Source organism: Leptosomus discolor, unplaced genomic scaffold (assembly GCF_034619465.1).
Source record: "Leptosomus discolor isolate bLepDis1 unplaced genomic scaffold, bLepDis1.hap2 HAP2_SCAFFOLD_223, whole genome shotgun sequence".
Taxonomy (NCBI): domain Eukaryota; kingdom Metazoa; phylum Chordata; class Aves; order Leptosomiformes; family Leptosomidae; genus Leptosomus; species Leptosomus discolor.
In genome coordinates, this window is record NW_028237870.1 from 36,475 (window position 1) to 51,891 (window position 15,417).

Here is a 15,417-nt window from a genome sequence, read left to right on the forward strand (position 1 = left end):
GGGCTCTGTGACACTCTATGGGTCTCTGTGGGGCTCTAGGGGCTCTATGGGGCTCTATGGGGGCTCTATGGGGCTCTATCGGGTTCTATGGGGCTCTGTAAGACTCTATGGGGCTACACGGGGTTCTATGGGGCTCTATGGGGCTCTATGGGGCTCTGTGAGACTCTATGGGGTTCTATGGGGCTCTGTGACCCTCTATGGGGTTCTATGAGGTTCTATGGGTTCTATGGGGTTCTATGGGGCTCTGTGACCCTCTATGGGGTTCTATGAGGTTCTATGGGGTTCTATGGGGTTCTATGGGGCTCTATGGGGCTCTGTGGGGCTCTGTGACACTCTATGGGGCTCTATGGGCTCTATGGGGTTCTGTGACCCTCTATGGGGCTCTATGGGGTTCTATGGGGCTCTATGGGGCTACACGGGGTTCTATGGGGCTCTATGGGGCTCTATGGGGCTCTGTGAGACTCTATGGGGCTCTATGGGGTTCTATGGGGCTCTATGGGGCTCTGTAAGACTCTATGGGGCTACACGGGGTTCTATGGGGCTCTATGGGGCTCTATGGGGCTCTGTGACCCTCTATGGGGTTCTATGGGGCTCTATGGGGCTCTATGGGGCTCTGTGACACTCTATGAGGTTCTATGGGGGCTCTATGGGGCTCTGTGGGCTCTATGGGGCTCTGTGACACTCTATGGGGCTCTATGGGGCTCTGTGGGGCTCTATGGGGCTCTATGGGGCTCTGGGACCCTCTCTGGGGCTCTCTGGGGCTCCCCTGCCCCACCCCCCTTCCCCAACCCCTGGGGTTTTTTATCGTTTTGGGGTTGGGGTTTTTTTCGTGATTTTTTTTTTTTTCTCCTGGAGTATTTTTGGTCATTTGGGGGGGGGGGGGGGGGGTTGGTTTTGTTTGGTTTTTCTTTTTTTGGATGGTTTTGGTGGGGGGGTTTTTGTTTTTTTTTTTTTTGGATGGTTTTGGGGTTTTTGATTTTTTTTGGGGGGGGGTTTGGATGGTTTTGGGGGGGGGGTTTGTTGTTTTGTTTTGGGTTTGGTTTTTTTTGATGGTTTTGGTGGGGTTTTTTATTTGGGTTTTTTTTTTTTTTGGATGGTTTTGGTGGTTTTTTTTTATTTGGGGTTTTTTTTGGATGGTTTTGGTGGTGGTTTTTGGGGTTTTTTTGGATGGTTTTGGTGGTGGTTTTTGGGGTTTTTTTTTGGATGGTTTGGTGGGTGGGGGCTTTTTTTGTTTGTTTGGTTGGTTTTTTTGCATGGTTTGGGGGGGGGGGTTGTTGGTTTGTTTGGGTTTTTTTGGATGGTTTTGGTGGGGGGTTTTTTTTTGTTTGGTTTTTTTTTTTTGGATGGTTTTGGTGGGTTTTTTGGTTGGTTGGTTGGTTTTTTTTGGATGGTTTTGGTGGTGGTTTTTGGGGGGTTTTTTTTGGATGGTTTTGGTGGGGGTGGGGGCTTTTTTTTGTTTGTTTGGTTGGTTTTTTTGGATGGTTTGGGGGGGGGGTTGTTGGTTTGTTTGGGTTTTTTTGGATGGTTTTTGGTGGGGTTTTTTGTTTGGTGGTTGGTTTTTTTTGGATGGTTTTGGTGGGTTTTTGGCTGGTTGGTTGGTTTTTTTGGATGGTTTTGGGGGTGGGTTTTGGGTTTTTTTTTGGATGGTTTTGGTGGTGGTTTTTGGGGTTTTTTTTGGATGGTTTTGGTGGTGGTTTTTGGGGTTTTTTTTTGGATGGTTTTGGTGGTGGTTTTTGGGGTTTTTTTGGATGGTTTTGGTGGGTGGGGGTTTTTTTGTTTGTTTGTTTGGTTTTGTTGGTGGTTTTGGGGGGGGGGGGGGGTGTTGGTTTGTTGGGTTGTTTGTTGGATGGTTTTGGGTGGGGGTTTTTTTTTGTTTGGTTTTTTTTTTGGATGGTTTTGGTGGGTTTTTGGTTGGTTGGTTGGTTGGTTTTTTTGGTTGGTTTTGGTGGTGGTTTTTGGTGGGGTTGTTTTGGATGGTTTGGTGGGTGGGGGCTTTTTTTTGTTTGGGTGTTTGGTTTTTTTGATGGTTTTGGGGGGGGGTGTTGGTTTGTTTGGTTTTTTTTTTGGATGGTTTTGGGTGGGGGTTTTTTTGTTTGGTTTTTTTTTTTGGATGGTTTGGGTGGGTTTTTTGGTTGGTTGGTTGGTTTTGTGTTTGGTTGGTTTTGGTGGTGGTTTTGGGGGGTTTTTTTGGATGGTTTTGGTGGGTGGGGCTTTATTGTTTGTTTGGTTGTTTTTTTTTGGATGGTTTTGGGGGGGGTTGTTGGTTTGTTTGGGTTTTTTTGGATGGTTTTGGTGGGGTTTTTGGTTGGTGGTTTTTTTTGGATGGTTTTGGTGGTGGTTTTGGGGGGTTTTTTTGGATGGTTTCGGTGGGTGGGGGTGGGGCTTTTTTTGTTGTTGTTGTTGGTTTTTTTTAACAGAATAATTTCCAACCCCCAAACTTTCCCGAGAGTCAGCCGTGAGCGCACCTGCTAGCCGTGATTCCGAGCGCTCGCGCCTCTTACGTCCCTGGCTAGGGACGGCCGAAGGGTGAAGCAAAACCAAAAACCCCCCAAAAAACGGCCAAGACATCCTGGGGCGTTTTCCCCCTCGCCCGTGTAAACGGACCCAGAAAGCCCAGAGGCCGCGTGACACGGAGACGCGACCCCAGCTGTAAACAAAGTTTAATCATTCCCGAGGGGAGCCAGAGCGAGATACCTATAAAGTTTAATTATTCCAGAAGTGAGCTAGAGCGAGATATCTATAAAGTCTAATCATTCCCGAGGGGAGATATCTATAAAGTTTCATTATTCCCGAAGGGAGATATCTATAAAGTTTCATTATTCCCAAGGTGAGATATCTATAAAGTTTAATCATTCCGAGGGGAGATATCTATAAAGTTTAATTATTCCCAAGGTGAGATATCTATAAAGTTTCATTATTCCGAGGGGAGCCAGAGCGAGATATCTATAAAGTTTAATCATTCCCGAGGGGAGATATCTATAAAGTTTAATTAATTATTCCCAAGGGGAGCTAGAGCGAGATATCTATAAAGTTTCATTATTCCCGAGGGGAGATATCTATAAAGTCTAATTAATTATTCCCGAGGCGAGCGAGATATCTATAAAGTTTAATTATTCCTGAGAGCGAGATATCTATAAAGTTTAATTATTCCCAGGTGAGATATCTATAAAGTTTAATTATTCCCGAGGGGAGATATCTATAAAGTTTAATTAATTATTCCCGAGGGGAGCTAGAGCGAGATACCTATAAAGTTTAATTATTCCCGAGGGGAGATATCTATAAAGTTTAATTATTCCAGAAGTGAGCTAGAGCGAGGTATCTATAAAGTTTCATCATTCCCGAGGCGAGCCAGAGCGAAATACGTGTGAAGTTCCATTATTCCACAGGGTTCCAATTTAACCGCGGTAAAATTCTTCAATTGCATTTTCAGCTTTTTTTTTTTTTTTAATTCTCCGGCCGGTTGGCCGCGTAACGCTGCCGTTAAAAAAAACCAACGATCCTGTTTATACGTTAAAAATCATTGTGCATTTCCAATCTGTGATTATACCCTTAAATATCCGGTATCGATAGCTGAAATCCATCGGATTTTCAATAAACGCACCGGAGAATGAATAACGATTTCGTTTCCCGCCCCCCCCCCCCCCAAAAAAGTTCAAGAGCATCAACAAGGGCCGGAAGACCAACATCATCGACTCGATGCTGCGCATGCTGGAGCAGTACTCCAGCAACCTGGAGGACCTCATCCGCGAGCGCACCGAGGAGCTCGAGATCGAGAAGCAGAAGACCGACAAGCTCCTCACCCAGATGTTGCCCCCGTGGGTCCCCGCGGGGCTGGCGGGGGGGCTGGGCGGGGGGGGCAGGGAAAGGGGAGGGTTGGGGTTGGCCGTGGCCTCGCTAGATGCAGGTTGGGGGAGGATGGGGGGGGGGTGGGGGGTGGAGCTGGTTGAGGGGGAGGGGGGCGTGGAGGATCTCGGCTGGGTTCGGGGAGGGGTTGAGGTGGTTGGGGTGGGGGGGGGGGCAGGTTGGCCTAAATGTGGGGCTGGAGGGGGTTGAGGTGGGCGTTGGGGGGGGGGGCAGGTTGGCCGTGATCGGTTGGCCCCACCCAGATCTGTGGGGCTGGAGGGGGTTGAGGTAGTCGTTGGGGGGCAGGTTGGCCGTGATCGGTTGACCCCACCCATCAATGTGGGGCTGGAGAAGGTTGAGGTGGTCATGGGGGAGCAGGTTGGCCATGATTGGTTGACCCCACTCAGATCTATGGGGCTGGAGGAGGTTGAGGTGGTCGTTGGGGGGTAGGTTGACCATGACCCATTGACCCTACCCCTAAATGTGGGGCTGGAGAAGGTTGAGGTGGTCATGGGGGAGCCGGTTGGCCATGATTGGTTGACCCCACCCAGATCTGTGGGGCTGGAGGAGGTTGAGGTGGTCGTTGGGGGGTAGGTTGGCCATGACCCATTGACCCTACCCCTAAATGTGGGGCTGGAGGGGGTTGAGGTGGTCGTTGGGGGAGCAGGTTGACCATGATCGGTTGACCCCACCCCTAAATGTGGGGCTGGAGAAGGTTGAGGTGGTCATGGGGGAGCCGGTTGACCATGATTGGTTGACCCCACCCAGATCTGTGGGGGCTGGAGGAGGTTGAGGTGGTCGTTGGGAGGCAGGTTGGCCGTGATCTGTTGGCCCCACCCATAAATGTGGGGCTGGAGAAGGTTGAGGTGGTCATTGGGGGGTAGGTTGACCCCATGGGGGTCATCGGGGGGGCAGGTTGGCCATGATTGGTTGACCCCACCCATAAATGTGGGGCTGGAGAAGGTTGAGGTGGTCATGGGGGAGCCGGTTGGCCATGATTGGTTGACCCCCACCCAGATCTGTGGGGCTGGAGGGGGTTGAGGTGGTTGTTGGGGGAGCAGGTTGACCATGATCGGTTGGCCCCACCCCTAAATGTGGGGCTGGAGAAGGTTGAGGTGGTCATGGGGGAGCCGGTTGACCATGATTGGTTGACCCCACCCAGATCTGTGGGGCTGGAGGGGGTTGAGGTAGCCATTGGGGGGCAGGTTGACTTCATGGTTGACCCATGGGGGTCATTGGGGGGGCAGGTTGGCCTTGATCGGTTGGCCCCACCCATCAATGTGGGGCTGGAGAACGTTGAGGTGGCCATTGGGAGGCAGGTTGGCCATGATCGGTTGACCCCACCCAGATCTGTGGGGCAGAAGGGGGTTGAGGTGGTCGTTGGGGGGCAGGTTGACCTCATGGTTGACCCCATGGGGGTCATTGAGGGGGCAGGTTGGCCATGATCGGTTGACCCCACCCAGATCTGTGGGGCTGGAGGGGGTTGAGGTGGTCGTTGGGGGGTAGGTTGACCATGACCCATTGACCCTACCCCTAAATGTGGGGCTGGAGAAGGTTGAGGTGGTCATTGGGGGGCAGGTTGACCTCATGGTTGACCCCATGGGGGTCACTGGGGGGGCAGGTTGACCATGACCCATTGACCCCACCCCTAAAAGTGGGGCTGGAGAAGGTTGAGGTGGTCATGGGGGAGCAGGTTGACCATGATTGGTTGACCCCACCCAGATCTGTGGGGCTGGAGGAGGTCGAGGTGGTCATTGGGGGGCAGGTTGACCTCATGGCTGACCCCATGGGGGTCACGGGGGGGGGCAGGTTGACCATGACCCATTGACCCCACCCCTCAATGTGGGGCAGGAGGGGGGGTCGACGTGGCCAACAGAGCCCACGTTACGCTTGACCACGTCCCCACCGATGGGGACACCACCATCCCCCCACCCCCCACCCCCACCCCCCTCCCCCTCCCCCACCAGCAGCCCGTGGCCGAGGCCCCTCCACCACGTGGGGGGGCAAGGATGAGGAGAAGACCCGGGGGGAACCCCCCCACCCCCTCCCCACCTCCCCACCCCGCTGAGACCCGGTGGCCCCCGTGTGCCGGCAGGTCGGTGGCCCAGGCTCTGAAGATGGGGACCCCCGTGGAGCCCGAGTATTTCGAGGAGGTGACGCTCTACTTCAGCGACATCGTGGGCTTCACCACCATCTCGGCCATGAGCGAGCCCATCGAGGTGGTCGACCTCCTCAACGACCTCTACACCCTCTTCGACGCCATCATCGGCTCCCACGACGTCTACAAGGTGGCCGCGGTGGCCCCCCCCCCCTTGGGGCATCAGCTCGTGTCGGGGGGGGGGGCGGGAGGGGCGGGGCCACCCCGCCAGCGTGCTTCGGGTGGCCCCGTGGTCCGTTGCGGTGACTCCGAGGTGGTGTGGCCACCTCAGCCGGGCTTGGGCCAGCTCAGCCTGAAGCTACGGGGATGTGGCCAGCAAGTGAAGGTGGCGACGGGTCCCCGAGGTCCTTAGGGAGGTGATGGTGGCTCTGGTGGCCGCGGTCCCCTGGGACACGGATGGGTTTTGGCCACCTTGACCTGCAGCTACAGGGATGTGGCCACCAGATGATGGTGGCGACAGGTCCCTGAGGTCCTTAGGGAGGTGATGGTGGCTCTGGTGGCCACGGTCCCCTGGGCCACAGCCAGGCTTTGGCCACCTCACCCTACAGATATGGGGACGTGGCCACCAAGTGATGGTGGCAACGGTTCCCTGAGGTCCTTAGTGAGGTCACCATGGCTCTGGTGGCCACGGTCCCCTGGGACACGGATGGGTTTTGGCCACCTTGACCTGCAGCTACGGCGACGTGGCCACCAGATGATGGTGGCGACAGGTCCCTGAGGTCCTTAGGGAGGTGACGGTGGCTCTGGTGGCCACAGTCCCCTGGGCCACGGCCGGGCTTTGGCCACCTCACCCTAGAGATATCGGGATGTGGCCACCAGATCTGCAGATATGGGGACGTGGCCACCAGATGATGGTGGCAACAGGTCCCTGAGGTCCTTAGCAAGGTCACCATGGCTCTGGTGGCCACGGTCCCCTGGGCCACGGCCGGGCTTTGGCCACCTCACCCTAGAGATATCGGGACGTGGCCACCAAGTGAAGGTGGCGACGCGTCCCCAAGGTCCTTAGCGAGGTCACCATGGCTCTGGTGGCCACGGTCCCCTGGGACACAGATGGGTTTTGGCCACCTTGACCTGCAGCTACAGGGATGTGGCCACTGAATGATGGTGGCAACAGGTCCCTGAGGTCCTTAGGGAGGTCACCGTGGCTCTGGTGGCCACAGTCCCCTGGGCCATGGCCAGGCTTTGGCCACCTCACCCTACAGATATGGGGATGTGGCCACCAGATCTGCAGATATGGGGACGTGGCCACCAAGTGATGGTGGCAACAGGTCCCCGAGGTCCTTAGCGAGGTCACCATGGCTCTGGTGGCCACAGTCCCAAGGACACAGATGGGTTTTGGCCACCTTGACCTGCAGCTACAAGGATGTGGCCACCAAGTGAAGGTGGCAACAGGTCCCTGAGGTCCTTAGCGAGGTCACCGCGGCTCTGGTGGCCACGGTCCCCTGGGACACAGATGGGTTTTGGCCACCTTGACCTGCAGCTACAGGGATGTGGCCACTGAATGATGGTGGCAACAGGTCCCCGAGGTCCTTAGCAAGGTCACCATGGCTCTGGTGGCCACAGTCCCCTGGGCCATGGCCAGGCTTTGGCCACCTCACCCTACAGATACGGGGATGTGGCCACCAGATCTGCAGATATGGGGACGTGGCCACTGAATGATGGTGGCAACAGGTCCTCGAGGTCCTTAGCGAGGTCACCATGGCTCTGGTGGCCACGGTCCCAAGGACACAGATGGGTTTTGGCCACCTTGACCTGCAGCTACAGGGATGTGGCCACTGAATGATGGTGGCAACAGGTCCCCGAGGTCCTTAGCAAGGTCACCATGGCTCTGGTGGCCACAGTCCCCTGGGCCATGGCCAGGCTTTGGCCACCTCACCCTACAGATACGGGGATGTGGCCACCAGATCTGCAGATATGGGGACATGGCCACCAAGTGATGGTGGCAACAGGTCCCTGAGGTCCTTAGTGAGGTCACCATGGCTCTGGTGGCCACGGTCCCCTGGACCACCCCCACCAGACACCTTACGCGCCCCCCCCCCCCCCCCCCCCCCGCGCCCAGATCCTCCAGCGCCATTACCGAGGTCCCACGGCTTCCTGGTGGCCCCCGAGCCCCCCGCCCCGTGGCCACCTCCATCTCCCCTCCCACCGCCCAGCGGACGTGGCGGGGGGGTGGGGTGAGGTGGGGCGGGCCACGCCCACCCCCCCCCCCAACCCCCCCACCCCGGTGACCCGTCCCCGGCAGGTGGAGACCATCGGCGACGCCTACATGGTGGCCTCGGGGCTACCCAAGCGCAACGGCAACCGGCACGCCGGCGAGATCGCCAACATGTCGCTCGACATCCTCAGCTCCGTCGGCACCTTCAAGATGCGCCACATGCCCGAGGTGCCCGTCCGCATCCGCATCGGCCTCCACTCCGGTAAGGCCCCGCCCCTCCCCCTCCCCCTCCCCCCTCCCCCCGGCCCCGCCCCGGGGCGGGGGGGGAGGGTGGGAGCCCCTTTGGCCACGCCTCACCCTCGGGTCGCCCGGGGCTGCTCGGTCGACGTCCAAGATGGCCGCCGAGCGGTTGGGGGAGGAGGGGGGGGGGGTGGGGTGGGGGGCAGGGCGCCTGGATGCGCCACGCCCCTCCCCCGCCCCCGCAAAAGACCACGCCCACGCGCCCCTGCGGTGGCCACACCCCTTTTGGGCCACACCCCCGGTCGTCACCCCTTGGCCGTCGCTCGGCGTGGTCGTCGCCCATTGGCGTTGAGCCGTCAGCCATGGCCCTTGGGGACAGCCCCCTGGCCACGCCCCTTAGCCACGCCCCAAAAGGCCACGCCCACACGCCTCTGCAGTGGCCACACCCCTTTTTGGCCACACCCCCCGCTCCTCACCTCTTGGCCAACACTCACCGTGGTCATCACCCATTGGCCGTTGAGCTGTCGGCCATGACCATTGAGGGCACGCCCTGGCCATGCCTCTTAGCCACGCCCCCAAAGACCACGCCCACACGCCCCTGCAGTGGCCACACCCATTTTGGGCCACACCCCCACTCATCACCTCTTGGCTGATGCTCACCGTGGTTGTCACCCATTGGCTGTTGAGCCATTAGCCATGACCATTGAGGGCACGCCTGGCCACGCCCCTTAGCCACGCCCCTCAAGGCCACGCCCACTCGCCCCTGCGGTGGCCACACCCCTTTTGGGCCACACCCCTGGTCGTCACCCCTTGGCCGATGCTCGACGTGGTCATCACCCATTGGCCATTGAGCCGTCGGCCATGACCCTTGGGGACAGCGCCCTGGCCACGCCCCTTAGCCACGCCCCCAAAGACCACGCCCACACGCCCCTGTAGTGGCCACACCCCTTTTTGGCCACACCCCCGGTCGTCACCCCTTGGCCGCCGCTCGATGTGGTCGTCACCCATTGACCGTTGACCCCTTGGCCATAACCCTTGCTTGGGGACAGCCCCATGACCACGCCCCTCAGCCACGCCCCCAAAGACCACGCCCACACGCCCCTGCAGTGGCCACACCCCTTTTTGGCCACACCCCCCCGCTCCTCACCTCTTGGCCAACACTCACCGTGGTCATCACCCATTGGCCGTTGAGCCGTCGGCCATGGCCCTTGGGGACAGCCCCCTGGCCACGCCCTTAGCCACGCCCCCAAAGACCACGCCCACACGCCCCTGCAGTGGCCACACACCTTTTTGGCCACACCCCCACTCATCACCTCTTGGCTGATGCTCACCGTGGTCATCACCCATTGGCTGTTGAGCCATCGGCCATGACCATTGAGGGCACGCCCTGGCCACGCCCCTTAGCCACGCCCCTCAAGGCCACGCCCACTCCCCCTGCAGTGGCCACACCCATTTTGGGGCCACAACCCCCATTCATCACCCCTTGGCCAACGCTCACCGTGGTCGTCACCCATTGACTGTTGACCCCTTGGCCATAACCTTGCTTGGGGACAGCCCCCCTGGCCACGCCCCTCAGCCACGCCCCCCCACGCCCGTGGCCACACCCCCTTTTGGTTTTTTTTTTGGCCCCACCCCCCTCACCTCTCCACCACCGCGGCGATGCCGTGACCCGTTGGCCGCAACCCGCGCCACCCAACACCCCTCCCCTCGGGGCCCTCCGCCCAGAGGCCCCGCCCTTTCTTTGACCACGCCCCCCCGGGGGGGGGGGGGTGGGGGTGGGGGTGAGCACGCCCCTCCCCCTCCTGAGGCCCCGCCCCTCCGCAGGGCCCTGCGTGGCCGGCGTCGTGGGGCTCACCATGCCGCGGTACTGCCTCTTCGGGGACACCGTCAACACGGCGTCGCGCATGGAGTCCACCGGCCTGCGTGAGTGGCCCCGCCCCCCCCCCCGGCCCCTCCCCCACCCCCGGCGGGGGGGGGGGGGTGTGTCCCCCCAAATCCTGAGGGACACACCCCCCCCCCCCTTCACGGGTGTGTTGTGTCGTGTGTGTCCCCCCCCCCCCCCGTGGGTTCCCACATGGGTCCCACCGTGCGTCCCATCACGTGTCCCCAACCCCTGGGGGTCTCCCCATGTGTGTCCCCCCCCCCCTCCCCCACATGTCCCCAACCCCGTGTCCCCCCCCCCCAACGTGTCCCCCGTGTCCCCTCATGTGTCCCCAAGTCACGTGTCCCCTGACGTGTTTCCCCCCCCCCGTGTCCCCAACCCCCGTGTCCCCAACCCCCGTGTCCCCAACCCCCGTGTCCCAAAATCATGTGTGTCCCCCCCCACCGTGTCCCCCATGTCCCCTCACGGGTCCCCAACTCACATGTCCCCCCCGTGTCCCCCCCTGTGTCCCCCCCTATGTCCCCAACCCCCGTGTCCCCCACATGTCCCCCATGTGTCCCCCCCCGTGTCCCTCCCCGTGTCCCCCACCCCCGTGTCCCCAACCCCCATGTCCCCCCCCCCGTGTCCCAAAAACCATGTGTGTCCCCCCCCCACGTGTCCCCCATGTCCCCTCACGGGTCCCCAACTCACATGTCCCCCACGTGTCCCCCCCAAGTGTCCTCTCACGGGTCCCCAACTCACGGGTCCCCAACCTACATGTCCCCAACTCATGTGTGTCCCCCTTGCGTCCCCCCAATTGTCCCCAACCCACGTGTCCCCACCCCACGGGTCCCCCCACGTGTCCCCCCATGTGTCCACCCCGCCGTGTCCCCCCCTGTGTCCCCAACCCCCGTGTCCCCCACGTGTCCCCTGTGTGTCCCCCCCGTGTCCCCCCCCGTGTCCCCCCCCTCGTGTCCCCAACCCACGTGTCCCCAACTCACATGTCCCCCCCGTGTCCCCCCCTGTGTCCCCCCCTATGTCCCCAACCCCCGTATCCCTCACATGTCCCCCATGTGTCCCCCCCCCGTGTCCCTCCCCGTGTCCCCCACCCCCGTGTCCCCAACCCCCGTGTCCCAAAATCATGTGTCCCCCCCCCACGTGTCCCCCATGTCCCCTCACGGGTCCCCAACTCACATGTCCCCCACGTGTCCCCCCCCCCAAGTGTCCTCTCACGGGTCCCAACTCACGGGTCCCCAACCTACATGTCCCCAACTCATGTGTGTCCCCCCGTGTCCCCCCAATTGTCCCCAACCCACGTGTCCCCCCACGTGTCCCCTGTGTGTCCCCCCCGTGTCCCCCCTGTGTCCCCCCGTGTCCCCAACTCCCGTGTCCCCCACATGTCCCCCATGTGTCCCCCCCGTGTCCCCCCCGTGTCCCCCCCTGTGTCCCCCCCCCGTGTCCCCAACCCCCGTGTCCCCCGCGTGTCCCCCCACATGTCCCCCCTGTGTCCCCCCCCGTGTCCCCCCCTCGTGTCCCCAACCCCCGTGTCCCCAACCCCCGTGTCCCCCCCCGTGTCCCAAAATCATGTGTGTCCCCCCCCCACGTGTCCCCCATGTCCCCTCACGGGTCCCCAACTCACATGTCCCCCACGTGTCCCCCCCAAGTGTCCCCTCACGGTCCCCAACCTACATGTCCCCAACTCATGTGTGTCCCCTCGTGTCCCCCCAGTTGTCCCCAACCCACGTGTCCCCCCCACATGTGTCCCCCCTGTGTCCCCCCCGTGTCCCCAACCTCCGTGTCCCCCACATATCCCCCATGTGTCCCCCCCGTGCCCCCCCCGTGTCCCCCCAAGTGTCCCCCCTGTGTCCCCAACCCCCATGTCCCCAAACCCCGTGTCCCCCCCGTGTCCCCCCACATTTCCCCCCCGTGTCCCCACCCGTGTCCCCCCCTATGTCCCCAACCCCCGTGTCCCCCCACATGTCCCCAACCCCCGTGTCCCCCCCATGTCCCCCATGTGTCCCCCCCCGTGTCCCCCCCCGTGTCCCCCCCTCGTGTCCCCAATCCATGTGTCCCCAACTCACATGTCCCCCCCGTGTCCCCCCCTGTGTCCCCCCCCGTGTCCCCAACCCCTGTGTCCCCCACATGTCCCCCACGTGTCCCCCCCGTGTCCCCCCGTGTCCCCCCACGTGTCCCCCACGTGTCCCCCCCCGTGTCCCCCCCTGTGTCCCCCAACCCCCGTGTCCCCCCCGTGTCCCCCCCATATTTCCCCCCCGTGTCCCCCCCCGTGTCCCCCCTGTGTCCCCAACCCACGTGTCCCCAACCCCCACGTGTCCCTCCCCGTGTCCCCCCCCGTGTCCCCCCCCTCGTGTCCCCAACCCACGTGTCCCCCAACTCACATGTCCCCCCCATGTCCCCCCTCGTGTCCCCCCCCGTGTCCCCAACCTCCGTGTCCCCCACATGTCCCCCATGTGTCCCCCCCCGTGTCCCCCCGTGTCCCCCACGTGTCCCCAACCCCCGTGTCCCCCCACGTGTCCCAAACTCATGTCTCCCCCCCCGTGTCCCCCCACATGTCCCCAACCCCCCGTGTCCCCCACGTGTTCCCCCACATGTCCCCCCCGTGTCCCCCCACATTTCCCCCCCGTGTCCCCCCCGTGTCCCCCCCTCGTGTCCCCAACCCATGTGTCCCCAACTCACATGTCCCCCCCGTGTCCCCCCCCGTGTCCCCCACGTGTCCCCAACCCCCGTGTCCCCCCACGTGTCCCAAACTCATGTCTCCCCCCGACGTGTCCCCCAACCCACATGTCCCCAACCCCCGTGTCCCCCCCCGTGTCCCCCCCTCGTGTCCCCAATCCATGTGTCCCCAACTCACATGTCCCCCCCCGTGTCCCCAACCCCTGTGTCCCCCCCATGTCCCCCACGTGTCCCCCCCGTGTCCCCCCCCGTGTCCCCCCTGTGTCCCCAACCCCCATGTCCCCCCACGTGTCCAAAACTCATGTCTCCCCCCCACGTGTCCCCCGTGTCCCAACCCCCATGTCCCCAACCCCCGTGTCCCCCTCGTGTCCCCCCACATTTCCCCCCCGTGTCCCCCCCCGTGTCCCCAACCCCCGTGTCCCCCACATGTCCCCCACGTGTCCCCCCCCGTGTCCCCTCCCCGTGTCCCCCCCGTGTCCCCAACCCCTGTGTCCCCCACATGTCCCCCATGTGTCCCCCCCCGTGTCCCCCCCCGTGTCCCCCCACGTGTCCCCAACCCCCATGTCCCCCCACGTGTCCCAAACTCATGTCTCCTCCCCCGTGTCCCCCCCCGTGTCCCCCCACGTGTCCCCCCCTGTGTCCCCAACCCACATGTCCCCAACCCCCCCGTGTCCCCCCCGTGTCCCCCCTGTGTCCCAAACTCATGTCTCCCCCCCCGTGTCCCCCCCCCGTGTCCCCCCCGTGTCCCCCCTGTGTCCCAAACTCATGTCTCCCCCCCCGTGTCCCCCCTGTGTCCCAACCCACATGTCCCCAACCCCCCCGTGTCCCCCCCCGTGTGTGTGTCCCCCCCCCCGTGTCCCCCCCCCCCCCCATCTCCCACAGTGACACAGGGAGGGCCGGGCCGGAGGGTGACGCCAGGGGGGGGGGGGGGGGGGGGTGACCCGGGGGGGGGTGGGGGTGACCCGGGGGGGGGGTGGGGGGGGACCCGGGGACACGAGGGGGCGGCCCAGGGGTGACGGGCGTGCCCCCCAGCCTACCGCATCCACGTCAACGCCCGCACGGTGGCCATCCTGCGGGCCCTGCAGGAGGGCTTCAAGCTGGACATCCGGGGCAAGACCGAGCTCAAGGTACCCCAGTGCCCCCCAGTGCCCCCCAGTGCCCCCCCCCAGTACCCCCCCACACCTCCCCGAGCCACCCCCAGTACCCACCAGTACCCACCAGTGCCCCACCAGTACCCACCAGTACCCACCAGTACCCCCCCACACCCCCCTAACCCCCCCCAGTACCCACCAGTACTCACCAGTACTCACCAGTACCCACCAGTGCCCCCCAGTACCCTCCCACACCCTCCCGAGCCACCCCCAGTACCCACCAGTACCCACCAGTACCCACCAGTACCCACCAGTGCCCCCCAGTACCCCCCCCACCCCCCCGAGCCACCCCCAGTACCCACCAGTACCCACCAGTGCCCCACCAGTACCCACCAGTACCCACCAGTACCCCCCAGTACCCCCCCACACCCCCCGAGCCACCCCCAGTACACCCCAGTACCCACCAGTACCCACCAGTACCCACCAGTGCCCCCCAGTACCCCCCCCCACCCCCCCGAGCCACCCCCAGTACCCACCAGTACCCACCAGTGCCCCACCAGTACCCACCAGTACCCACCAGTACCCACCCCAGTACCCCCCCACACCCCCCGAGCCACCCCCAGTACACCCCAGTACCCACCAGTACCCCCCCAGTGCCCCCCAGTGCCCCCACCACACCCCCCCGAGCCACCCCCAGTACCCACCAGTACCCACCAGTACCCACCAGTACCCACCAGTGCCCCACCAGTACCCACCAGTGTCCCCCAACACCCCCCCACACCCCCCCGAGACACCCCCAGTACACCCCAGTACCCACCAGTGCCCCACCAGTACCCACCAGTGCCCCACCAGTGCCCCCCAGTACCCCCCCACACCCCCCCGAACCACCCCCAGTGCCCCACCAGTACCCACCAGTACCCACCAGTACCCACCAGTACCCACCAGTACCCCCCCCACACCGCCCCGAGCCACCCCCAGTACCCACCAGTACCCACCAGTACCCACCAGTACCCACCAGTGCCCCCAGTACCCCCCCCACCCCCCCGAGCCACCCCAGTGCCCCACCAGTACCCACCAGTACCCACCAGTGCCCCCCAGTACCCCCCCACACCCCCCCCGAGCCACCCCCAGTACACCCCAGTACCCACCAGTACCCCCCAGTGCCCCCAGTGCCCTCCCCAGTACCCCCCCACCCCCCCGAGCCACCCCCACTACCCACCAGTACCCACCAGTGCCCCACCAGTACCCACCAGTACCCACCAGTACCCCCCCCCACCCCCCTAACCCCCCCAGTACCCACCAGTACTCACCAGTACTCACCAGTACCCACCAGTGCCCCCCAGTACCCTCCCACACCCTCCCGAGCCACCCCCAGTAA

The 15,417-nt window shown here is 62.5% G+C and overlaps 1 protein-coding gene across 1 annotated transcript in view; it reads left to right on the forward strand.

Annotated features, from left to right (window-relative positions):
- Positions 1-15,323, forward strand: part of LOC147412552 (retinal guanylyl cyclase 1-like) — a 38,768-nt gene extending 23,445 nt beyond the window's left edge. The window contains 5 exon segments of the mRNA XM_086481243.1: positions 3,652-3,815; positions 5,939-6,131; positions 8,244-8,418; positions 10,221-10,319; positions 13,981-15,323. Coding sequence (XP_086337369.1) covers positions 3,652-3,815; positions 5,939-6,131; positions 8,244-8,418; positions 10,221-10,319; positions 13,981-15,323 — 1,974 coding nt within the window.
- The last annotated feature ends 94 nt before the right edge of the window (positions 15,324-15,417 follow it).